The sequence below is a fragment of the Sciurus carolinensis genome, chromosome 4 (assembly GCF_902686445.1).
Source record: "Sciurus carolinensis chromosome 4, mSciCar1.2, whole genome shotgun sequence".
Taxonomy (NCBI): Eukaryota; Metazoa; Chordata; class Mammalia; order Rodentia; family Sciuridae; genus Sciurus; species Sciurus carolinensis.
The window spans coordinates 117,200,165-117,224,360 of NC_062216.1; the positions used below are offsets into that span (position 1 = coordinate 117,200,165).

General features: G+C 53.0%; 2 protein-coding genes across 5 annotated transcripts; one reads left to right on the plus strand and one right to left on the minus strand.

Annotated features, from left to right (window-relative positions):
• Window positions 1–2,325: 2,325 nt before the first annotated feature.
• On the plus strand, window positions 2,326–8,239 carry Nab2 (NGFI-A binding protein 2). 3 transcript variants are annotated; one of them, XR_007108383.1, is made up of 8 exons: window positions 2,326–2,555; window positions 4,006–4,879; window positions 5,274–5,407; window positions 5,742–5,793; window positions 5,886–6,018; window positions 6,227–6,418; window positions 7,394–7,683; window positions 7,798–8,239. XR_007108383.1 is itself a non-coding variant. In XM_047550387.1 (7 exons), the coding sequence occupies exons 1-7, from the start codon at window positions 2,473–2,475 to the stop codon at window positions 7,501–7,503; spliced, it is 1,578 nt and encodes a 525-aa protein (XP_047406343.1). In that variant the 5' UTR covers window positions 2,326–2,472; the 3' UTR covers window positions 7,504–8,239. The 3 variants fall into 3 exon arrangements, 2 of the variants coding, with proteins under 2 accessions (XP_047406343.1, XP_047406344.1); XM_047550387.1 differs by having other exon boundaries at window positions 7,394–8,239; XM_047550388.1 differs by lacking the exon at window positions 6,227–6,418 and having other exon boundaries at window positions 7,394–8,239.
• Stat6 (signal transducer and activator of transcription 6) lies at window positions 8,180–22,308 on the minus strand. Of its 2 annotated transcripts, none has more exons than XM_047550386.1 (22): window positions 22,100–22,308; window positions 18,685–18,821; window positions 17,937–18,075; window positions 17,561–17,644; window positions 16,844–16,982; window positions 16,668–16,720; window positions 16,387–16,535; window positions 15,778–15,909; window positions 15,457–15,645; window positions 14,932–15,019; window positions 14,668–14,790; window positions 14,067–14,159; window positions 13,533–13,739; window positions 12,199–12,293; window positions 11,967–12,103; window positions 11,509–11,655; window positions 11,231–11,291; window positions 11,010–11,117; window positions 10,732–10,824; window positions 9,751–9,816; window positions 9,532–9,660; window positions 8,180–9,445 (listed from the first exon to the last, which is right to left on the minus strand). In XM_047550386.1, the coding sequence occupies exons 2-22, from the start codon at window positions 18,798–18,800 to the stop codon at window positions 9,256–9,258; spliced, it is 2,538 nt and encodes an 845-aa protein (XP_047406342.1). In that variant the 5' UTR covers window positions 18,801–18,821; window positions 22,100–22,308; the 3' UTR covers window positions 8,180–9,255. The 2 variants fall into 2 exon arrangements, with proteins under 2 accessions (XP_047406342.1, XP_047406341.1); XM_047550385.1 differs by having other exon boundaries at window positions 8,181–9,445; window positions 11,231–11,294; window positions 22,100–22,307.
• Between the last annotated feature and the right edge of the window lie 1,888 nt (window positions 22,309–24,196).

The following is a 24,196-nucleotide window of genomic DNA, read 5'->3' on the forward strand; positions in this document are numbered from 1 at the left end:
TTAAATTCACACATAGATGGGCCCCGATACAAACCTAGATAGAGACACAGATATACAAGTAGATATAAAGAAACAAAAATACATACGCTCAGGGTACTGAGCTTATTTATTTAAGACAACAGGGTCTTAAATTTGCTTAGCATTCTACAATTTGCAGAGTTTGTCACATAGTTTCTATTTGAACCTTATGACACTCTTGAGATACAAATACCCAGTAGTTTCACTCTCCCACACAGATGTTAGCACCCCGACCCTTTCTGACTGCCTTTAGAGGAGTGAACAAGCCCCTTCTGCGGAATTTTACGCCCCTCCTTCCTCTCCGGCCAAGCATCCGCCCCGGGACCCGAGAGTGCAGCCCTCAGAATCGTCTCCTCCCTCCTCCTCTTTCCTGGGCCGGGACCCAGGAGCCCAACACCCAGCAAGTTGCCGCCCCCTTGCTTCACGCCCTACTCCGCCTCCCTCCACCGACGGGCGTCGCCCAACAGATCCCAGGACTCAGCACCGCCCCAGGGGGGCTGGTGGGAGGGAGGGGGCGCCTGGAGCAGAGGCTGCGTGGGCGGAGGATGTGCGTCACGGGGAGCGTGGGCAGGGGAGGGAAGGGGCACGTGGAAACCCGGGGCCAGCGGCTGGCAGCCCGGACTCCAAAATAACCCTAGTGGGGGGTGGGGGAGGGAGACCAACACTCCTCCGATGGTGTTGAGGGGGTACCCCAGGAGGGAGCCGTCTAGCTGAGCTCCTTCCTTGCAGGATGGGGTGGGGGGTGGGGGGTGGGGGTCCCTACTGGTTCTTACCACCCAAATTATGTGTGGTGTTTAAGAGGATGGAAGGAAGAATCTGAGATACTGAAATTCTCCCAACCAATAACGCACTCCTCCTTCCCTGCCCCCACCAGAAAAAGAAAGGTCCCCTAGCCAGGCCGGAATGTAGAACCAGCCAGGACCCACGCCACCCACGCCCTGTCTGACCCAGCCACTCAGAAGTGCGGAATGGGCGGGCGGGACTAAGGTTTCCAACTAAGGGGACCCTCGCCTGTGGCCAATCTTCTAGCTTTCCCCTAACTCCTTTCCCCGCGGCCTAAAACCCCCACTTGCCCGCCCCCCCACCAGCCCTCCAAGTCGTGGGCGGGAGTGTAATGGGAACCAGATGGGGCTAGGAGAAAGCAAGGGGGGAGGGGCGGTGGGTTGCGAAGTGGGGCTAGGCTCCTTGAAGGAGCTCCTCCCTCTTGCTCTTCCACTGGTAATCACGTCGGACGCTCCCAACCTCTTGATCTCCCACAACACTCTGCAGCGAGGTCCTCTAATAGGCAAGGCGTGAAGGGGCGTCCTCCTTATCCCAGGCTTGCCACCTATCCGTCAAGCAGGAGGTCCCCATCCTAAGCACTTAGTGTGCCACCCCTCCCCAATCCCTGCCAGACCTTCGCTAACCAAACCCCCTGCGCGCCTATTTGGCGGCTTCTACCATAACCTGCCCATCCCTATTCCCCAAGCTCCCGCGAAGACTCGAGGTAGAGAGGTGAAGAAAGCCTGCGTTTCGGAGAGCTACCCTAAGAACTCCTTTTGGGGCTGGAGAAGGGCGCTGGGATAGCTAAGGGATTCCTGCAGAGCTCCGCGCTCACAGACTTGCCATAAGTACCACTCTCTGGGAGTCAGATGCACGCACGAGAGAAGCCGCGCACCCCGAAGCCTTCGCCAACTTTTCCCCACTCACTCTTCTAACATTCACACGAACAGCAAGCACCGCGAGGCCGGAGTGTGGGCTGCGGGCTTTCGCGTAGTTGTTTAGACGAGTGTGCACGTACGTGCGCTTCTCTGTGTCTTTGTGTACCTGTGCGTGGTTGTGAAACAGCGCTCTCAGCTTGGAGGGGCAGAGGGTGGGGGAAGTAGGAATGTAGCCGGCGGGGCGCTCACGTGGGTACGTGGGCGCAGAGAGGGCCGGCTGTGCATCCGGCGTGGGCGGCACGGAGCGACCTCGCCCCGCCCGCTGGGTCCCCAAGCTCGCCCTCCACAGCTCGGCCTCGGTCACCTCAGTCCCAGACTCAGCACCCTGACTCCGAGCCCCAGCCCCCGCCTCCTGCCCCACACCGCCTGCCCCCAGTCTCCTCCTCTGTCTCTGCTGCGGCGTCTCGGCAGCCCAGAGGCCCCGGCGCCCGCCCCCAACCCCTGGCCCCAGCCCCCGGCTCTGCCCACGCCCTCCTCCCGCCAGCCCGGCAGCCAGCGCAGCGCCGGGCCTCGCTCCCCGTGCGTCCTGCGGGGGTGGAGGCGCGGAGAGGCGGCAAGCGCAGCCGGGGAGGGGGGGGGGCAGAGGCATAGACAGAGGCGCGGAGGCGCGGAGGCTCGGAGAGAGAAGACGTGGAGGGAGGGACAGAGCCTGGACAGCGGTGGACACAGCATCGCGCACCGGGCAAAGCAAAGCGTGCAGCAGGCGCGGAGCGCGGGGCATCGAGAAGGCAGCCCCGGTGGTCTTCGACCGTCCATGCACAGAGCGCCCTCCCCCACAGCCGAGCAGCCGCCGGGCGGAGGGGACAGCGCCCGCCGGACCCCGCAGCCCAGACTCAAGTTAGTGCGCAAAGGGAGGCGGCAGGGAGTGGAGATGGGTGGAGCTGGACTCAGGAATGGGGTCCGGAGGGTGGAGGTCGAGGAGAGGACGTGGGGAAGCGGGACGGGGGTGGGGGGTGGAGACTGATGGAAAAGGGGGTGAGTCGTCGAATTAGGGGACCTTTGGAGCAGACAAGGAGCTGAGGAAGCTCAATACAAAAGAGTGTACTATCTCATTCCCCATTCCAGATTCACTCTGTGGGCATGACCTAGCATGAGAGCCCCCTGTAAAGAATGCGGGAGCCCCCAAGCGCCTGGGGAAGCCCAGGAGCTTAAGCTGGTGACAGCACGGAGGGTGGGGGACGCGCAGCTGGATCAGTGTGTTGTTGGCAAAGAGCGCATTCACCGGGTTCAGGAGAGGCTGGCGCTTTTGAGTTAAAGGCGCATCTGCGGGCTTGAAGCAGGGGATACCTGAGGTGTCCCTTCCTGTATTTGACCGTTCCTTCACAGCATGGAGAGGGGAGTTTCGGTGTGCAGCCTCTCCCTGAAGAGGACTTGAGAGACTCTCCACTCCCCTCAAAGATGTGGGTGGAAAATATGTGAGAGGAGAGTAGGCGGGAGCCCCCAGGCGGTTTTCGCCCACAGACGCTACCACTGTGGGAGTGTGTGGGTGGAACGGCCCCAGAGAAGAACAATTGAGGCGCCTTTCCCCTCCCCCATCGCCTGATCTGAAGGGACAGGACTACCGAAAGAGTGGGAAAGGCATACCAGGGGAGGTCACAACTGAGGGGCGCCAGGCGGGCTGGAAGGGAGGAGAGGTCTTGGAGGGAGAAAGGGCAAGGGGGAAGGCCTAATCTGTGGGAAAACTGAGGGTAGAGGAGCTGGGGTCCACCTGCCTCACTGAGTAGGAAAGCCAGGGAAGGGGCCACACCCCTCCCTCAGCCACCTGAGCAGGGATGCCATCTGGACAGGGAGTGAAGCTGGCCAGCAGTGGGCCCCCAGTGTCCACTATGAGTAGGAGGGGCTCCTATATTCTCTTTACTTTGGGAAGTCCCATTAAGTGGTGTTAAGACTGCTGGGTGTTTAGGGTAGCATGTGAGGATTGTTTGGGGGGAGAAAGAGGGTCCAGCCATCTCAGGGGTGCACTAGTGGGCCTCAGTGCTCCAGGTTTTCTTGTCCTAGACCAGAAAGGTTAAAGATGAAGAGGAGGGGGAAAAGTCTTTGATGACTACAGACAGGAGTGGCTTCTAGTGCTTCAGGCTAGCCTGTGATGGCACTGTCATGGCTATGCTTTCAAGTAGTGCTACGTTCTCATAGTCTGTGCTCAGCTCTGGACATTGGGCAGAGAGAGTATTCAAAGGAGGGAGAAGAAGAAGAGAAGGCAAGAAAGAGAGGTCAGTTGTTAGTGTGGGTTGGTACCCTGCGGGAGCATTTGCACTGACTGCCTCTTTCTTGTACTCCTCCTCCTCAGGGCCAGTGCCCGAGCCATGGCACTGCCTCGGACGCTGGGGGAGCTGCAACTGTATCGGGTCCTGCAGCGCGCCAACCTCCTTTCCTACTATGAGACCTTCATCCAGCAAGGAGGGGACGATGTGCAGCAACTGTGTGAGGCTGGTGAGGAGGAGTTCCTGGAGATCATGGCACTTGTGGGCATGGCCACCAAGCCTCTCCATGTCCGACGCCTGCAGAAGGCACTGAGAGAGTGGGCTACCAATCCAGGGCTCTTCAGCCAACCAGTCCCTGCTGTTCCTGTCTCTAGCATTCCGCTTTTCAAGATCTCTGAGACTGCGGGTACCCGGAAAGGGAGCATGAGCAATGGGCACGGCAGCCCAGGGGAAAAGGCGGGTAGTACCCGTAGTTTTAGCCCCAAGAGCCCCCTGGAACTTGGAGAGAAACTGTCACCACTGCCTGGGGGACCTGGGGCAGGGGACCCCAGGATCTGGCCAGGCCGGAGCACTCCAGAGTCGGACATTGGGGCAGGAGGAGAAGAGGAGTCTGGTTCACCTCCCTTCTCCCCACCTGCAGGGGGAGGAGTCCCTGAGGGGACTGGGGCTGGGGGGATGGCAGCAGGTGGGGCTGGGAGTGGTCCAGACCGGCTGGAGCCAGAGATGGTACGGATGGTGGTGGAGAGCGTGGAGAGAATCTTCAGGAGCTTCCCAAGGGGTGATGCTGGGGAGGTCACATCACTGCTGAAGCTGAATAAGAAGCTGGCACGGAGTGTAGGGCACATATTTGAGATGGATGATAATGATAGCCAGAAGGAAGAGGAGATCCGCAAGTACAGCATCATCTATGGCCGCTTCGACTCCAAACGGCGGGAGGGCAAGCAGCTCAGTCTGCATGAGGTGAGGACCCAGGTCCTCTCAGGACTGTCATTGATTCCTAGCTCTCCATCTGCTTGTCTCTTGAGAATTTTTATGTTCTCCAGCTCTGCTTTGTTGCCCCTTGACCAAGACCCTTGTCCTGGACCTCCTCCTTCCCACATCCACCCTGGCTGCTGCAGTGCCTTCATTCTTAGCAAGGGAGAGCAGGACCCCACAGGAGTGGAGGAGGCCCCGGACATTCCTAGGAAGCTCTGGGTGCCTATCTCCATCTCTGTCTTCCTCCCTCAGAAAACTCCTGTGTATTGTCCAAACAAAGCAAGCCTCCTGTGGATGGGTCTCTTTGATGCTGAAGTGGGGTGAGGAGGTCTGGGTAAGGCAATGGGTGAGTTAGGATTCTGTTGTCCCTCCTCCACAGCTGACCATCAATGAGGCTGCTGCCCAATTCTGCATGAGGGACAATACACTCCTACTTCGGAGGGTGGAGCTCTTCTCTCTGTCTCGCCAAGTGGCCCGAGAGAGCACCTACCTGTCATCCTTGAAGGGCTCCAGGTGAGACCCCCTTCCCTAGGTTCTTCCTAGATTGGAATCCTGCCAAGGAATTGGATCATGTCCTGACTTTCAGTTCAGGCAGCTCTAGACCTGCTTCCCACCCACCTGAATGCTTTGCCTTTGGCCAAGTTAACTTGTCTTGAGGTCTGGTCCCTCCTCCCATCCACCTTGGGTCCTCTCAACCCCCCACAGCAGTGATTAAGCTGGAGACTCCTACTCAGTTAGCAGCTTTTCAGAGTTTGGAAGTAATGTATGTCCCTGACCAGATTCTGTACCCTGCCCATCATGTGGCCCTTCCAAACTTCATCTTCTTTACTCTTCTCCATTTTCGTAGGCTCCACTCTGACGAATTAGGAGGCCCCCCTCTGAAGAAGCTCAAACAGGAGGTAATGTTTTCTAGGATGTGGTAGGGGTGGGAAAGCCTGCCCCAACCTCCTACCTTGACACTTTTTCATTTTCCCATTCGGGGTATCCACAGGTTGGAGAACAGAGTCACCCTGAAATCCAGCAGCCTCCACCAGGCCCTGAGTCCTATGCATCCACGTATCGCCCCAGTCTGGAAGAGGACAGTGCTAGCCTGTCTGGGGAGAGTCTAGATGGACACTTGCAGGGTGAGTGTGCATTACAGCACCTCTCTCTTCATTGTGGGAAGGCAAGGATGGATGGGTGGGTGGGAGGATTGAGCCAGGAGCCACTGCCTGGAACAGGGTTGGGAGGCCTGGCTGGATGGGGACAGAGGGCCTATGGGTCTGGCTATGTGGATGAGGGTGGGGTTCCATTGGCTGCAGCCCCGTACCTGACAAGTGCCCATGCCCACAGCTGTGGGGTCGTGCCCAAGGCTGACGCCGCCCCCTGCTGACCTGCCCCTGGCATTGCCAGCCCATGGGCTATGGAGCCGACACATCCTGCAGCAGACACTGATGGACGAGGGGCTGCGGCTCGCCCGCCTCGTCTCCCATGACCGCGTGGGCCGCCTCAGCCCCTGTGTGCCTGCGAAGCCACCTCTCGCAGGTGAGGCAGCCAGCAGTGCTGTCCCCAAGCACCCCACTCACCCAGGCCCCAAACAATAATCCTGGTGTCCTGGGACCAGGGGGGAGGAAGAGAGGGCAGTAGGAGGGGTTCTGGCTAACCAGGCCTTGCTGGGAGTTGAGGATGCTGCTGATTGTTCCCATTGGGGAGGGTTGGACCCTGGTGGAGATCTGTAAAGAGGGAGGTCCGGCGGGGAGCAGAGGGACAAAGAATGGGGAATGAAGGCAGCAGAAAGGAGCGTCATTAACAAGGGAAGCTTGTCTAGAACTTCCACTGATGCAAAGGAGTGGAGCAGGCTAGGAGTTGTGGGGATGGGTTGCCCAGACTGGAAGCAGGGGAGCCCAGAGGGGGTTGCTTTGTGGACAGGGGAAGAGGGAGTAGGCCAGCAGAGGGCCGGGCAGCGGCTGGGCTGAGAGTGACGCAGCAGACAAAGCCACCAACCCTGGCTTGGTATTTTTAAACTCTGCGTGGGTGGGAAGTGGGGGCGGGGACTAGAAGGGGGGCTCTTCTTGAGGGAAGAGCTGGGAGGCTGGCTTCCTGTGATCCCCTTGATTTGGCTACCAGAAAACTTGGGGGAGCAATGGTAGGGTGGGTGGGGCCTGGGTGGGGGCCAGAGATGAGTGGGGGTGGCAGAGCCAGGGAAGGGGGGAGAGGGAGAGGTCAGAGCCAAACCACCCCCGCAGCTCCTGACAGAACCAGAAATTCCAGCAGAGCAGAGGCGGCAGAGACACAGAGACACACACACAGAGACAGCTACACATGGCCAGAAAGGGGAGGGGGGCTGCATATACTTGAGTACAGAACCTTCCCCTCCCGGTGCACTGGCCGAGGGCATTAGACAGCAATTCAATAAACTAAGTGCATCTCCACAGCTTTCTCTGCCCCTGCCTCTGTCCCCAGCTTCTCTGTTCTCAGCTTCTGCTCCACTGTCTTCTAACCTGTGCTTTTTCCTTGCAGAGTTTGAAGAGGGACTGCTGGACCGATGCCCAGCCCCAGGACCCCATCCCGCACTGGTGGAGGGGCGCAGGAGCAGTGTGAAAGTGGAGGCTGAGGCCAGCCGGCAGTGAGGGAGGACCCAGGACCCCAATTTCTGGCTCAGACACACCCTCACTCTCCATCCCTGGAACCCAGACACCACCCCAATCCTTCTGCTGCCCTCCTCCTGCCTCCCCACCTGCTCCATGGGCACAGGACTATGGGGCTTCAAGCAATAATGAGCGGGGGCCTAGCGAGAGGACACATGGAGGGTGCGTGGTATCCCCTCACCCCTGCCCAGAGCCCAAAGCAAGGGGCAAGGACTCTGCCTCCAGGGCAGCTGGGGCTCTCCCCTCCCTCACACAACACACTCCCATTTTCTCTAGGTGGCCACCAGTGGTGTGAGCAGTCGGACTGAGTTTGGACATGGGGGAAGGGGGACTTCCCTGGGAAGGTCCAGCAGCTAAAAATGGCAACATTTCCTCTCAGAACCGGGGGCCTAAGAACACTGGACCTTTCCTCCTCCCCTCCCTGTCCTCATTTTTGTGCTTCTAGTTTGTTTCTTTAATTTAACAAGTGCTGCAGTTTGCTGGCCCATCCCTCTCTCTCTTCCAAGTCCTCAGCAGTTCTTCCCTCCTGCCCTCTGAGGGAGGTGGATGGGGGCTCCCTCCACCAGCCCTGGGAGGCCTCGGTTGGACTCAAGGTCTCCCTGGGCAAGGCCAGACTGCAGCACCTGTCCGAACTCTTAGAGCGTCTTTCTTTTCAGATTGTGTACAGTAGATTATTTATTTTGTTATTTTGGAATAAAATTTATTTTATGGCTTAGGATCCATGACCCCCTGAGAGGGGAAAAAAGGGTGGTATGGGTTGGGGGAGTGGAGGGAAGCTTTCAGTGGGTAGGGAAGTAGAAGACAAGCAGTAGGCATGGCCCCCAACACCCTGGAGGGCCTCACGACAAGGCCTGGGCCCCTCTCACTCTCTGGCTCCCAGCAACATTGAGGGTGTTGAGATTCTAGCTATAGCCCATATGTAGATGTCACAGCCACCTCAAAATGACATTGGGTTAGCATACTAACTAGAGGTCAGCCTACTCCTGGTGTCTTGTTCACTGTCTTGTACTTCCAAATTTGTGTTGTCACACAAGCAAAAGCAGGTAGACATAAGCTATACGTGGTCATATAATGAACATATATGCCATGTCATAATATGTTAATGTGTCCCAGGTACACATACTTTCACACAGCTACACACAAGCTTGGCCCTTGTACTTCTATATAATCTCATCTGTGTACCAGAAACCTAATGGGCAAGAATTCGGGGGAGTTTGCTTTTTAATCTGGCAAAATCCACATTAGTAACCATGCGTCCAGGCACGTCCGGGCCCCTCCTCTCTTCCCACCCAGGGTCTCCTGAACTCCAGGATTCCAGGGCAAAGACCCTGACCCATGCTTTCAGTCTCTGGTCTCTAGTGCAAATGTGTGCACATCTGTTTCAGCACATGGCCCCAGCCCTTCCTTGAAGTGAGTAGAGAAGCCCTCCGTACCCTAATCTGTGTTCCCACCCAGTCCCATTCTCCCCAGAGAGCTGTGTGTATTCTATAAGTGCAGGTGTGTTGGGGCTTGTCTCATTTTGGAGCCTGAACTTCCCTTCCAGTGCTGGAAGAGGGGAGACAGCAGTGGGAAGGAAGGAGTCCAGTGGCTCCCTCCACCATGCATTCTCCAGGCAGTCTTTGCCTCCTGATGGAGGAGCAGCTGGAGATGGAAGGCACCTTCATGAGCAGGTATCCAGGGCGGGTCCATGGAGACAGTAGAAGAGCTGTCTCTGGGCTCCTCCTTCAGCTGGGATCACCAACTGGGGTTGGCCCTCAAGTCCAGGTGGGACATTGAGATCCCAGATGTCCCATAAGGAGTGGACTGCAGGAGGGGCTGGGCTCCCAAGGACCCTCCCCCTGCCTCCCCTTGGCCTTCAAGGAGAAGCTTGGTGAGGTCCTGTTCAGTGGGGGGCAGCAGGGGAGGGAACATGTCCTCACCAACCCTGTGAGAAAAAGGGGAAGGTAGTGGAGTTGGCACAGCACTCATTCCCCTGCTCCAACCCAGCTTCTGCTCTAGACTGCCACTCACCAGGTGCCTTGGGGGAACCCTCCTACTGGCTGGCTTAGACAGCTGTCTTCTGCCATGGTCACATCTGGGCAGAGCAGGGACTCAGGACTGGACACAGCATGCTCTTGAGGCTGGCACTGCAGTAGACCCCTGCCAGGGACCAGAAAAGGAAACAAGAAGAAAGGAGTGAAGCCAGGAAAGAAGGGGAAGCATGGGGTTAGGAGAGGTTTTGACACTCACTGGGGGTGAGGTTGGTCAAAGGGCAGACTCATCTGGCTCAGGCTAGGGGGCATCTGCAGGTGTGGCCTGGAAGGAAGAAGGAAACAATCAAAGGAAGGAAGACTGGACAAAGGCAGGGTGTTGCAAAGTCAAGACCACTGAATGAATTAATGAATGAATGGAAGTCACGATCACTGAATGACCTCTGGCACCTTCTTCTGACTTAGCTACTCACTGATTGCTTGCCCTTGATCAGGTCATTTCTGTGCTCTGAACACAGTTTCCTCACCTGTAAGATGTGACAGGGTGATGGGGTGGGGTTGGTTTAGCCCATTTCTAATGTTTCTTTGGGTTCTGAATTCGGGTGACTCTAAATCCCCCCATTCCCCACCCTTCACCTCAGCTCAGGGGAGATCAGATGTTGTGCCTTAATAAAGCACCTGAGTGATACTTGGAGAAGAAAAGTGTCTAGGGCACTTCAAGATTGAAACAGATGAATAAGTAAAAATTAACACAGCAGGTGGGGGTATAAGTCAGTGATGAAGCGTATTCTTAGCATGCATGAGGACCTGGGTTTGCTCCTTAGCACCTAAATCAGTCCTCAATCAATAACAGCTAGTAAGTGACAGTGGATTTCAGGGGTATAAGCCCCTGAAAGAGTCCTTGCCATAAGCCCAGCATGAAGCTCAACTGTACACATATTATAACTCATTTAACCTTCATGAAAATCCCATGAGGCATTATTCTTATTATCATTATTATCCCCCACTTTATAGCCAGAAGGAAGTTAGGTCTCACTCTCAAAGTCAGTAAGTGGCAGAACTGGAATTTGAACCCAGGCAATCTGGATCTTACCCACCACCACCATCAGTGGACAGAGGAGAAGAAAGGGTGTTAGCATTTGCAGCCCATACCCACAAAACCGCCTCTCTTAGCAGAGGTAAATGCCCACCATGCAGTAGGATGCTGTCCCCCCCCCCCCCCACACAAATCCTGACTTACTCTTGGAAGCCTGGCAGCACATTCACCGACTCTTCTGGGGGGAGGCTCTGATACGAGGGGATAGAGTGAGAGTGTGGGGGGTACACCTGGGGCCTGTGGAAAAAAAGCAGATGCCCTGATGCAAGTCCTTCCCCTGGGCAGCCCCACAACCTGTCTTGGAAAGGGAAATCACCTTCATGGTAGAGAAAATTCTGTTTCAGCCGCTGTCCCTCCCAGTCACCCAAGTTGAAGACCCATCTGAACAGACCACCTCCCTCCTTGTCTCTCCACCTTCTTACACCATATCTTGGCTGAGTTGCATACTCATGGAGGAATCAGGGGCCATTCCAAGATCATAAGGCACCATGGCCGTCACCTGGGGCTCCGGGGTGAGAATGGGCTGGTCCCTGGAGGAGAGAGGAAGGCAGAGGTGACTGATGAAGGGATGATGCTGCCACTCCTTTCTGCAGGTCAAATCCAGCCCCTACCTCCTGTCCACCATCCATGGCCCCACACTCACCTTTCTACAGTCATCTTGATAGTAGTTGGGACATAACCCCTGCCATCCTTCCCCATCTGCTCTGCTGTTACAGGAAGGAAAGGAAAATCATGGAGCGCTCCAGGATAAGGAGAAAGGGAGGTAGAAAAGCAGGGAGGCTGATGGGCAGGTAAAAGTGGAGCTACAAAAATGGGGAAGGAAGTTAGAGATGACACATGGCAGACAGGGAGAAGGGTGAGACTGGGAGCAGGAAAGAGGTAGGCAATGAGAAGGCATCAATGCTGCCAGCTGATGCTTACGCTTATAGTGACTCCGGAAAGCCTCGTCCTTCGGTTTCTTGGGGTAGAGGTTTCTGAGTTGAGCAAGGTCCCGGATTCGGTCTCCCAGTGAACGAATGGACAGGTCTTTGGCAGAGAATGGCTGGATGTTCTCTATCTGTGGGGATCCTATGACAGGAATAAGACCTTGGGTCTCCTCTGTCCAATCTTCCCCTTTCCTAGCTCCACCAGAGGACCCATTCTCATTCCACCAAGGCAAGGGAGAGTAGACTTAGTTCTGAGGGAGGGAGACCCACTAGTTTCCACTGCCATGAGCTCACAGCAAGACCACAGAAGGAGGAAGAGAAGTTGGACTTAAGGAAGAACTTCCTGAAGATTAGGTTGGCATCAAAGAAGCCCAAGACATTTCCTTCCCAGAAGAAATCCCAGCGAGCATAGGCACAAAGGCAGAGGATTAGCTGGCGTTGAGGTGACCTCACCATCCTGGCCCCGGATGACATGGGCAATGGTGATGCCCCCAATCTCGGAGTCACTGAAGCGTAGGAGGAAAGTTCCATCAGGCTCATTGAGAAGAAGGCTAGTGACATACTGTTTGCTGATGAAGCCGATAATCAGCCTGGCCAGGACGAAGGAGAAGTTGGGATGTGGGCACTGAATGTGGACAGGAAGCCAGAGGTATAGTTGCTCAAGTCACCTGGGGCAGATACTCACCGGTCTGACCAGTAGCTCCGGAGACACCGTTTGGTGAGGTCCAGAACACCATCGAACCACTGCCAAAAGGTAAAGCCACGGCCCAGCAGGATCTCCTGAGAGGTGGAGGGGGAGCTGGGGTGAGCAGGGGAGGGCTGGGACTGGAGCCTATATTGATTGTACCATCAATTCATGGTCAACATGCTTACCATGTGCTAGGCACCATTCCAAGCCTGTCCATATATTATTTGATCTTTGAAAGAATATGGAGGAAGGTGCTCTAACAATCCTATCTTACAGACAATGAAATGGAAGTCCATAAAGGTCAAGTGACTTGTCCATATCCACAGAGTTGATGAGAGGCAAAGCTGGGATTTAAACCCAGGCAGTGTGGTACTGGAGCACCTTATAACCCCCACGCTAATCTCCATCCCTACTGAGGCCTGGCAGAGATAGACTCCAGAGGAGAGTGAGTGACATGTTAGCTCCTTTTGCTAACATGACATGTGGGCCTCTTTGTCTTCCTCTTTTAAAATTTTTAAAATTTATTTATTTGTTTGTTTATTACAGTATTGCAATTGAACCTAGGGTCTTGTGCATCTAGGCAAGTGCTCAATCACTTCCAGTCCTTTTATTTTATTTTGAGACAAGGTCTCCCTAAGTTGCCCAGACTGCCCTTGAACTTTCAATCCTCCTGCCTCAACCTCTCAAGTATCTAGGATTACAGGAGTGCACCACTACTCTTGACTACTTTTTTGTTTTGTTTTGTTTTAAAGGGAGCAGTACATGGCTGTGTTTACCCACTTAGGTGTCAACCAAGACACCAGATCCCCTTCTTCCCATGTTCTTGTAACTGACCTAGTCCTGTGCTACCTCATTTGGAGGCAGTAAAATATAATAATTAGAACTAGAGTCAGAAATATGGGGCTCCATCCTAGCCATGCCACTCACTACTGTGAGACCTTGGACAAAGTACTTAACCTCTCTAAGTGTAGTTTCCTTATCTATAAAATGGAAATAAAAATAGAACCTACCTTAAAGGAATGTTGGGAGGATTAAATGAGATAACATACATAAAGTGTAAAACATTGTGTTTGGCACGGTGGACATATGGTAGGGGTATTACTGTACATGTCCCTATGGGGTTTTGCCCTGTTTTTGCATTAGGAACTATTTTCCCAATGAGTCCAAGTCATTTTTGAATCAGAGCTCTGTTTACACACAATTTGGGTGAGTTGTGCAAGTCACTGGTAAAAAGGATCTAGCAGTGTGTCCCTCGGCAGAAGCTGGGGAGGCCTTGAGTGCCCTAGGATGTACAGCTTGAGGGTGGGAGGTCCAAAGAGCAGGAGAATGACCTTGTTAAACTGTGACCAAGACACAGAACGGTGCTGGAAAGCCTCCATGCTAAGGCTGTTGTCATTGAAGATCTTCTGGGCCAGGAAGAGGAAGTGCTCTGGGAGCAGCCCCCGGTTGGTCCCCACCTCAGCCATGAACTTGAGGTTCAGAGTTTCACACATCTTCTCCCAGGGTACCCTCTCAGCCACCACAAAGGGCACACGGTCCTGAGGGGAAGAAGCAAGGAGAGAACAAGTCAGGTTATCTCATTAATGTTCCTCAGGAGACCTTCATCCTTCCTACCTCCCTCATCTGCCTTTCTTGGTATTGTCCCCTGAACTGGCTCACAAACATGGTGCTTTTCCCAATAGTAGTTTCTGGTGCTACAGAGTAACAGTTGTTAAGATTGGGATGAAAAGAGGTCACAAGCACAAAAGCAGGCCCATGAGAAGAAAAATTAAAGTAACATGCATTTGAACATGCCCGCTACCCACCAACCAGCACACCCTGTGTTAGAATCCACTCTACCCCTGCGCCTGCCTTCCACTCCTCACCATCTCAGAGAAGGCATTGTCCCACAGGATGGTGGCTTTGGCATTGTTGTCTTGATTGCCATGGACGATGACCACCAGGGGCAGAGATAGGACCTGAAGGGGTGAGAAGAGACATTTTTCCTTAGTGGTGTCCTCAGGGGACATAGTTAAAGAGCTCGTGGCAGTTAGCTTTCACTGTAGAGAAGTGGTTATACATCAGTGCTATGGAGCCAGACTTCCTAGGCTCAGATACCCACCTGACACTTACAGCTGTGTGACCTGGGCAAACTATGGAATCTCTCTGTGTCCCAATGTCCTTATCTGTAAAATGAGGCTAGTGATAGTAATAACCTTATAAAGTTGTGAAAACCAAATGTGTATGTGTGAGAGGGTCATTAAAATAGTCCGCTGGTGTATTAAAAATGCTTGGTAAGAGTTAACTGCTACACCATTCCCTGGATGAGTATGCTGTGGTCTTGCTTTCCCTCGACCCCAATATGTATGAATCTGAGACCCATAAGGTATAAGGCAACCAGGCAGGGGGAGGATCTAGGGCCCTGATGTGTGGTATAGAGAGGGAATTGGGGTCCCAGTATCAGGTGGGGCTGGGGCCACATCTCACCTGGAGCTGGATGGGGAGTTTGCTAGGGCCGAGCACAAAGCTGGTAGAGAAGAGCACAGCACACTTCTCCTCGGTGACAGATTCAGTACCCTTTCGCTCACACCGCTTGATTTTTTTCAGGAGCTGAGGGATCATGGGAGGGTGGATGAGAGAGAGGAGGGAGAGAATGTGAGAACGGAGATCAGTACTCTGGGGCTCCCAACACGCTCCCCAAGGAGAGTCCCACAGTATGAGACCTTGACCCCATGCTCTGGAGCCCCTTACCAGGTTTTTAAACAGTGCAGAGCAGCAGTTCCCGGGAATGCTGTTCTCCAGGGGGACCGTGTTGTTGATGATCTCCCCAGTGCTCTCACTGCCAGGGAGTCAAAACATGAGTAAGCTTATTCCAGCTGGGCCAGAGGTGTGGTGAGCAGCTTGACTCCATGGGTAGTGATGGGGGCTACCACTGTCAGTGACCACAGACCTCCATGTCCCTGCTTAGGTCCTTTGTTAATGGGGGAGGGGGATGGGGATTGAACTCAGGGTCTCATACATGCTAAGACATGCTTTATCACCAAGTTATACCCCCAACCTCAGCTTGGTTCTTAGGAAAGAGTCCCTATCTTGGCCAAATTCTGACACCTCCACCCCATTCCAGATTGAATGGGTCTCTTCCCTTCCTCTGCCTTAACCATTCATAGTCTCCACCCCAAGGCCTCCATCCTCATCTTCCTGTCCTATGTTCCTGGCTCCTTTTCCCTTCATCAGCCCAATAGGCCCTCTCCAGTCCCAGGTCCAGTTCTCACTTACGCTCCAGTCCCAGGCCCCTGGGGCATGCTCAGCTCTCTCGCCTGCTTCTCAGTTACCATGTCAGCCCTGACCAGTGGAGGCTTGGCTGGGGCTCCCAGGAACCGCAGACCCAGTAGAAATCGAACCCCAGCCTGGAACTTGGTCTGAGTCTTCAGAACCTGTGGGGGCTGCTTCTCCACCAGGAAAGAGCTGGGAAGAGGAAAGAGGACCCAAGAGGAATTAGGGACTGTGTTCCTCCTGGTACCCTCCTCACAACTCTAACCCTTACTTCCTTTCCCATGGGATCTGCTCTAAGCCAGGTTGGGGTCTCACAGGGCATACCTGGTGACAAGGGTTCGCAGGACTTCATCCAGTCGGCTAATCAGTGATGCCCGGGTCTTCGACTCAAGCTCCCCACCAGCAGTCCCTATCTCCTGCTGTAACTGGGAGTAAATGTCCACCAGGCTCTCACACCTGGGGCCAGGATAGTGGTCAGGGGGGCACAGGATTCAGGCTGTCTGTTCTGGCCCAGACTCCCTTCCCCTAAACCCAGAGAGAAAGCAGGATATTGTATGTGCAGGGGTGGGGTGGGCAGTGGCTGCAAGGCATCTGGGTTGAAGGACGTTCTGCGGCCTGCCTGGGCTTTGAGAGGGATGTTCATTCTTAGTGCCTAGATGCCCTGTGGAAACTGGCTGCCTCTTTCCCAGGGCTCCAGTACCCAGCATGGAGTGTACTTTAGGGCAAAATACCTGCTATTTGTGACCCCTCAACTGAGCACACTTGTACAGGATACAACCTGAACAACTGTGTGTAGCCCTGCTGGAACTGGATTTTCTGAGTCTTGTTCACCTCAAGGCCCTCCCCTCTGGCCCTCCCCATCTGAGCATTCTCCACCAGGGACAGCAGCAGTCACCCTACCATGCTCCTCTCCCCCATCCGCCTTGCTCTAACCTCTCCTGTAGTGCCGACAGGCTCTCCTCAAAGGGTGCACCATTCCCTGCCAGTTGCTGCTGCCGTTTCCAAATCTGGATCCTCTTCAACACCAGGGTCTGGGCAGCCTCCAGCTCCCCAACAGTCTCCTGCAGCAGTGATGCCAGGGCCTAAGGGCAGGGAGGGGCCTGAGCCAGGGCCACAAATGGCCTCTTCACCCAGATCTCTCTTTCTCACCTCCCTACCATTCCATTCCCCTCCCCACCTTGAGCTTAATGTCCACTTGTCCTTCAGTTACTCACCTCACTTGGTCTAGTCCCATTGGCCGGAGTTTCAATCAAGCTGTGCAGAGGCACTGAGGGTGGGGGCAGAAATCAGGGACCAAGAAAGAACAGAGGTTCAGTTAAGGCTGGTGTCCAAAAGAGGATTACTCCCAACATTGCCCAGAACACCTTAGGGCTCCAGCACCGGCCCCCACCTTGGCCAGCCTCAGTCCCCTGCTGTAGGGCTTCTCGGAGAAGGCGAGCTTCCCGCACTCGGTGCTGCAGCCTCCGCAAAGCTGTATTAAACTTGAGTTCTTCCTGCCTCCAGTGGAAGGGCATTGGCAGGTGGCGGAACTGTGCAGGAAGGACAGATGCCAAGAGGTAAGACACTCTGCCCGTCCCTCCACTGCCCAGCCTCCACTCTGGCTCTGCAGAAAAGGAGATAGACCACTTCCTTTTCTGGCTCCCCTCTCCCTTTTGGCTGTACCTCTGACCTTCTGGAATCTCCTGGGATAAAACCTTTTACCTGGCAGAATCAGCTCCTTACCTCTTGCTCTGTCCTCCCCAGGCCTCACTACCCTCCACCCCTCATTTGAAGCTTCCCTCAACTTGGCTTGGGGCTTACTATGACCTAGGAACTCCCTTTGGTCATCCTGAATATTAAGATACTAAGAACCCTAGAATACTAAGCCATTCTTGAGTTTCAAATTCTTCCTAGTTTCTTTTCTTTTTTCTTTTTCTTTTTTTTCAGTTGTAGATGGACAAAATAACTTTATTTTATTATGTGGTGCTGAGGATTGAACCCAGTGCCTCATACATGCTAGGCAAGCACTCTACCATTGAGCCACAACCCCAGCCCTCTTCTAGTTTCTGTTGGCTCAAGCGAAAGCCCCAGGGAAATGAGTTAGGGTAGGAATGGAGTATCACAATACCTGGTCCATAACAGCTTTTTTCTCCCCTTGAAGTATTTGTCGGAAAGTGGATACCAGCTTCAGGGGATCCCTCTGATATATGCTCTATGTGAGGGATGTTGGTGGACAGTTAGCTCAGCTCTGACCCATGTCCTCTCCTCCCTCCAATCCGCAGGCCCTCATTCATACATAATAGTGCAAGGCAGCCCAAACATAGACTCCAAAAGTTTTGTCAATTTTCATGCTTTTAAAATTGAATTTGCAGGGTAGCTAACAGCTAACCACAGGAACACCATTTCGTTTCCAACAACCTCCACCATGCAACCAATTTTCTTCTAATGTTCAATGCTCAGCTCTGCCCTGGCCCCTCCCTGTGTTCCTTCCCCTCCTGTCCCACCTCCAGGGTGCTGATATGTTGTAAGATGGTGCTCCCCTCCCCCTGCTCTCCTGCAGAAGTCTGCAGATGCTGGACAGTTGCTGAAAGTAGGGCGCTAGCCATGTTGCAGCAGAATGCATCAGAGCCAACCAGGAACTCCCTGTAGGAAGATCAGAATGAGTCTACCTTAAGCCAGGGCTTCCTCAGCTCTCTTGACCCTCCATCCCAAGTCAACAGCTCAGTGGTTCCTTTCCCTCTCCTTATTCTCTATCTAGATCATCAGCAGCTCCCTAATTTTCCAGCTGTCATGAGAAGTGCCTTTGACTCAGCCATGACCTCTGTCTTTTTTTTTTTTTTTTTTCCCTTTCAGCACTAGGGATTAAACCCAGGGTCTCATACATGCTAGACAAGTGCTGTACTACTGAGTTACATCTCCAGTCCTTTTATTTAATTAATTTATTTATTTTTGAGACAGAGTCTTGGTAAATTGCTGAGATTAGCCTCAAACTTGCAATCCTCCTGCCTTCCTGCCTCAGCCTCTTGAGTAGCTGAGATTACATGACTGTGTCACTGTGCTTGACTTGACCTCCCTACTCTTTGACTCTGCCTCCTAGGAGATGATCTGGCCACATGTCAACATACATAGTCTGATCTTGAAGAGGCCTCATTAAGTCTAGGCCACCACACAAGGAATAATGGCTCCCAAGTTTCTAATTCCATGGACAGGGAACAGAATCTAAAGAGAGGGTAGATGGGCAGCAGGACTCACCAGGGTTGGTCCTCTAGCCAGTCACCCAAGAGATGCCGCAGGTGTTGGGGAAAGTCAACATAGAGTCGCTGTAGTTTTTCTGGGGGCATCTTGGAGATCAGACCCCACAAAGACATGATCTGGGGTTTAGAGGGTGCCTAGAAGAGAGAAACAAAGCCACTCTGGGAGGTGCCCAAGAAACTTGGCCTAACCTCTGGGATAGTCACTGACCTCTTATAGACTACCTTCTGAGAGACTGTCCCCTTAGCCACTGATGGCCAGGCCACTTCAAACCCTAGGCATCCATGGTCAATACTTGAGATGGGGCAGTACCTACAATGGTAGCCATGGGTGATGGAGGTGAGAAGAGCTGAGCTGTAGCAAGAAGAATGGGATGACAGGGGATCTCAGAGGAGTAGGGCAAGAGCTCCCTTAGGGAAGCCAGAGGACTTGGTTGCAGCTCTAGACCTGGCTCTCTGTGAACAAGGATCATCTAGTCTATGGGCCTTAATCTTTTCATCCATAAAATATGAGAGCTGAATGAGTGGAGCATTTTCCAATTTTCTTTTTTTTTTTTTTTTTTTTTTTTTTTTTGGTACTGGGGATTGAACCCAGGGACACTTAACCACTGAACCACAACCCCAGCCCTTTAAAAAATATTTTAGAGACAGGGTCTCACTAAGTTGTTTAGGACATAACTAAACTGCTGAAACTGACCTTGAACTCATCTCAGCCTCCTGAACTGCTGGGATTGCAGGAGTGTGCCACCATGCCCAGTTTCCAATTTTTTAAACAGTGGATAATTTCAGCTTTTAATCTGTGGAATCCCAATATAGTAGTCCCCCTTTAACTCTGAGGAATATACTCTAAGACATTGTAGGATACCTGAATCCTCAGATAGTACCTGAAACAGCAGATAGCATTGAACACTATACTATTTTTTTTCTGTACATATGTACCTATAATAAAGTTTAGATCATAAATTGGCATAAGAAGAGATTAACAACAACAATAATAAAATAGAACAATCACAACATACTGTAGTAAAAGTTATTTGAAATGAATTGTTTACTTCTGGTATTTTCTATTTAATACTTTCAGAGTGTAGTTTTCAGAGAGTAACTGAAACTATGGAAAGTGAAACTATGGACAAAGGGGGACTACTGTCCATAAAAGGTGTAAAACTGGAGCTTCCATTGAAGCCAGGAGTGGAGAGCCTGTAACCGTGTCTGCTTCCCCCCTCTCCACCTCTTGACTTCAAAGGCATCCCTCGAAAAACCTGTCAAAATTCCAGGGCTCCATGAGGTAATCTGAAAACTAGTAGGCTACCTGACAAAGAAAAGGATGACAGAGTGACAATAACTACTATTTATTATGCATTCTTCTGTGAATGCATTACCCTCAGTACAATATTGTGGGTTGTTTTACTGATGTTGGAGATTGGACCTAGAGCTTCATGCATCCTAGGCAAGTATTCTACAACTAAGTTACACCCCCAACCCCCTCACAATATATATATTTAAAGGTATATAATTATCCTCTTTCATATATGAAGAAACCAAGGCTCAAGGAGGTTCTCTAACTTGCCCAAAGTCCCTGGCAAGTGAGTTGAAAATCAGGCTATGAATCTGAGTGGGGACTAAGTAGCACACTGTGTTGTTATGATCCCTTCCAGCTCTAAATCTCATCATCCTAAGAGTGGGGAAGGTTCAAGGGGATGGAGGAAAAGGGAAAGAAGAAAGAAAGAGGGTGAGAGAGACTAGAGAAACAGTGTGATAATCAGCCTGGAGAGAGGAGACTAAAAGAGGGAATGAGAAAACTAGAGGGCTAGAAGGCTGAGGGGAGAAAAATCAAGAGGGAGAGAAAGGAGGAGATAGGGAAGAGAAGAGGTATGCTCCCCATTTCAGGGCTGCAGGTGTTATAGGGCAGCTGGGTAGATCAGTGGTTTCTCAGGGGGTCTCTCAGTTCATGTTTCTCACAATGTTATTTTCCCAGAGAGGAGAGGGAGGATAGAATGGAAATTCCCTGGGCCTCCCTCAACCCAGCAACCCCAAGTCCTGTTGCTTTGAGCCTCTCACCTTTCCCAGGTCTCCCAAAGGGATGGAAACCAGAGGACCCTTCTTTGAACACTCCCACCCCAAGACCCTTTGCTCCTCTTGCCCCCAGTCCCTACTCCTCTGAGCTCTTTTCTATCAAAAGCAGAAGCCTTCTCCCTCCTGCTTAGGGTTCTCCAACAAGCCTTTATCTAACCATCTCTCCCTTGGAGTGGGGCACCTTCTGGAACTGTGTTCAGTCTGTTTTAAACTCAAGGGAGAACTCCATTCCTCTCTTCTATCTTCCTCCATTCTCTGTAAGGTGCTGATTCCTTATTTCAGACCTTTGACCCCCTATCACTACCCAAGAGACTGGGGAGATCCCCAGGTCATAGGCAGCCCATTTCCTCTATATCCCCTTGTTGAGTGACCAGTCTCCTGGCTGGGCCAGGCTACAAATTTCCAGCCCTCCTCCTTCCCCAGACATGAGGAAGCCACATTTCTCCCCACCCCTACTCCATGACAAGGATGGGTCGCTCGGTCTGCCCAGGAGAGGGGCACTTTTTGCCTTTCCGCCCCTCTAGGGCCGCAGGTGGGGAGGAGCCACGATGCGAGGGGGGCGGGGCCGGAGTTTCCTCCCAAACCCCGAGGGGAAGCCCAGCGTCCAACATCTTTAACCGCGGGTTTGGTGGCCTAAACCCTATCCCCTCGACCCCTCCAACCCCGAGTCCTCTGACCGTGTGACCACAGGATCTAAAGTCAAAAGAGCTGCTCTGGGTTGCCCAGTGTGTGTTTGTGGCGGCGGGCGGGAGGAGGGGCGCGGGGAGGTGGAGCCAGGATCAGCACCAGGAGGGTTAACTCCACGCCGCCCCGGGAAATCTCGGCGTCTACAGCAGCCAAGCGTGGAGCAGGTTTGAGGGGGAAATTCCTCCTCCTCTGGGGCACCATGAGGTCTACATCTGGGACTCACTCACCCCCCACCCTCAGTCCAGCCACACCCTTGAACAGGAACCTTTGGCAAGGGGCAAAATAGAGATTTGACCAGGGCCCACCGCCCTCTGGCAGCAGCCTCCTATGAAGGGGCAGCCACTTCCCCCACCCAGAAGACAGAGAGGCCCTCCTTCAGAACCCACCCCAACACTTTCCATGCCCCTGGGAGTGCAGAGATAGGGTGTGAAGAAAGTGACCCATGGGGGAGGGGTATGTGGAGGTCCGGACCCACCCAGATTCCTGAGAGTCAGAAACTGCCAAAACCCAGTGCCACAGGGTACCAACACTAACTGAAACAATTTCTAGGGGACCATCCGCCCCGCCCAGGGGAGGATCCCGAGAGGCCCCGCTAATCCATCCCCATACTCAAAGTCAGAGCCCCCCCCCCCCTTTGCTCGCAGGCATCCCCTCACCTCGGCACCCCTCTGCCGTCTTCTCCCTCAGAGGGCACTGCCAGGCCCCATGGGTCTGTAGCTCTGTCCAATGAGTTCAGGGCTGGCCCTGGTAGCACCCCCTCCACCACTACCACCAAAAAAGAAAACAACAACTCTCTCTCACTCTCTCTCTCTCTCTCTCTTTCTCTCTCTCTCCCTCTCCCTCTCCCTCTCCCTCTCCCTCTCCCTCTCCCTCTCTCCCTTTCTTTCTCTCCCCCTCACTCGGTCTTCCTTTTCAGTGCAAGCAGTAGCTGCCCCAGCCTGCTGTTTCCGGCTTCTCTGTCTACCCAGGTCCCTCCCTGGAGCTCTGACGACACAGCAAAGAGAAAGTGGACTGGAGGAGGAAGAGGAAGAAAGTGGGGTGAACATGTGTGCCTCCTCTGCTGAGTGGGGAAGCACATAGTGGGGAGGGGGGCAGGGCTGGGGCTCTCAACCTTGGAACCAGGCTGGAAGGGAGGTTGATCCCCTCTTACTCTATCCCCCTCAAAAGCAATAAGCTTCTCCAGAAAAAATCACATAATATCAAGCAGAAATATGCCACCCCAAACTGCCTGGTTTCCATTTCTAAACTTTCTCAGGGCTAGAGCTTGGGACCCAGAGGTCTGGGGTTCTCCAGAAAAGCAAATCCCTCGGGGCTCCCTCCAGTGGAGGACCCTGAAAAGTAGTCAGTGAGCTTGAGGCTATCTGGAACTCCAAGGTTCACCTCCCTTCTTGCCAGGAACACCTTAGAGGTCTCGTGACCACTGGCGGGAGGAGGTGGCTTAGAGGAGCCCTCAGCTCAGAATTCTCAAAGATTTCAAGAGTCGCTCACACTGAAGACCTTCTTTGCTACTCCTCACTGGGTACCCCTTCTCAGACTCCAGTGGTAGCAGCACGGACTGCCTGTAGGCTCCCAAGAGACAAGTTTGAATACGAATCTGCAGCCTTGGCAAAGTTCCTATCTATTTCTGGGACAAACACTGAGACACACCCGGAAACGAACACACACATGCACAACTTCCTCAGCCACAAGATTCCACACACACCCTCACATGTACAGGCGGACTCACACACATGTCAGCACTGAAACACACACACACACACACACACACACACACACACACACACAAACTTGCTCAGCTTCCGAGTCATCATCATAACTAGTAGATTGTTTTGCAGTTTTTGCTGGGGAAGGAACTGGAAAAGAACAGGAGACCCAAGAAAGTCTTTAAGTCCTTAAACCTGAGAGCTATGGTGTGTGGAAAGCCTAGGGTGTGGGGGGCCACAGGAAGTGGGAGGAATTTTCTACTTCCCTCCTCTGGCTAAGACTGGGCTGGGCTGAGGGGCCAAAGGTAGGCCTGTGCTGCCCCCTGGTGCCTGAACTGATTCCTCCCCTTCCCCTCTACGTGTACAGGCCCATTTATACATGCATGCCCATGTGGATCCAACCAGTTAGGAGAGAGTAGGAGCCAGCTACAGAGTACCACAGTTAAGAGCTTGCTTAACTGCTTGGGTTCAGGTCCTGCCAATGCTGTTGACCTCACAACCCTGAGCAGTTTGCTCTTTGTAATTCAGTTTCACTGTCTGTAAAATGGAGCAAATAAGAGTCTTAGTCCATAAGATTGGGCGAAGGAAATGCAGTGGTACATGTGAAAGCTTAGAACAATGCCTGACACATAGTGAACACCAGGCATTATTTTTATGGCCCAGAATAAACCAGATGTGAGGGAAACAGGAGGGACTCCATCCTACATAAGGGTTACTGGATTTGGATGTAATATTACCACCACAAAGATAGAGCCTTAGGGGAAATGTGAATGTTTGTGTTTCTCATGTCTGCACGGCAGTAACTAGAAGAAGGAGAGAGAACAAGTCAAGATGGCGGGCAGGGAATTCATCCAGAGACTTACTGAGCAAGCAATGCTTGGATTCTGCTCACTTGTGCTCACAACACATATACTTTACATGTGCTCCCAGTTGCCCATTTTGCCTGCAGACATCCACAGACAGTAGCTGAAGTTTTGAGCTTTGCCATCTGAGGGTCTCAAGAGATCCACATCCCTAAATCCAGGCAGGAAGAGGGGAAAGAATAAATGT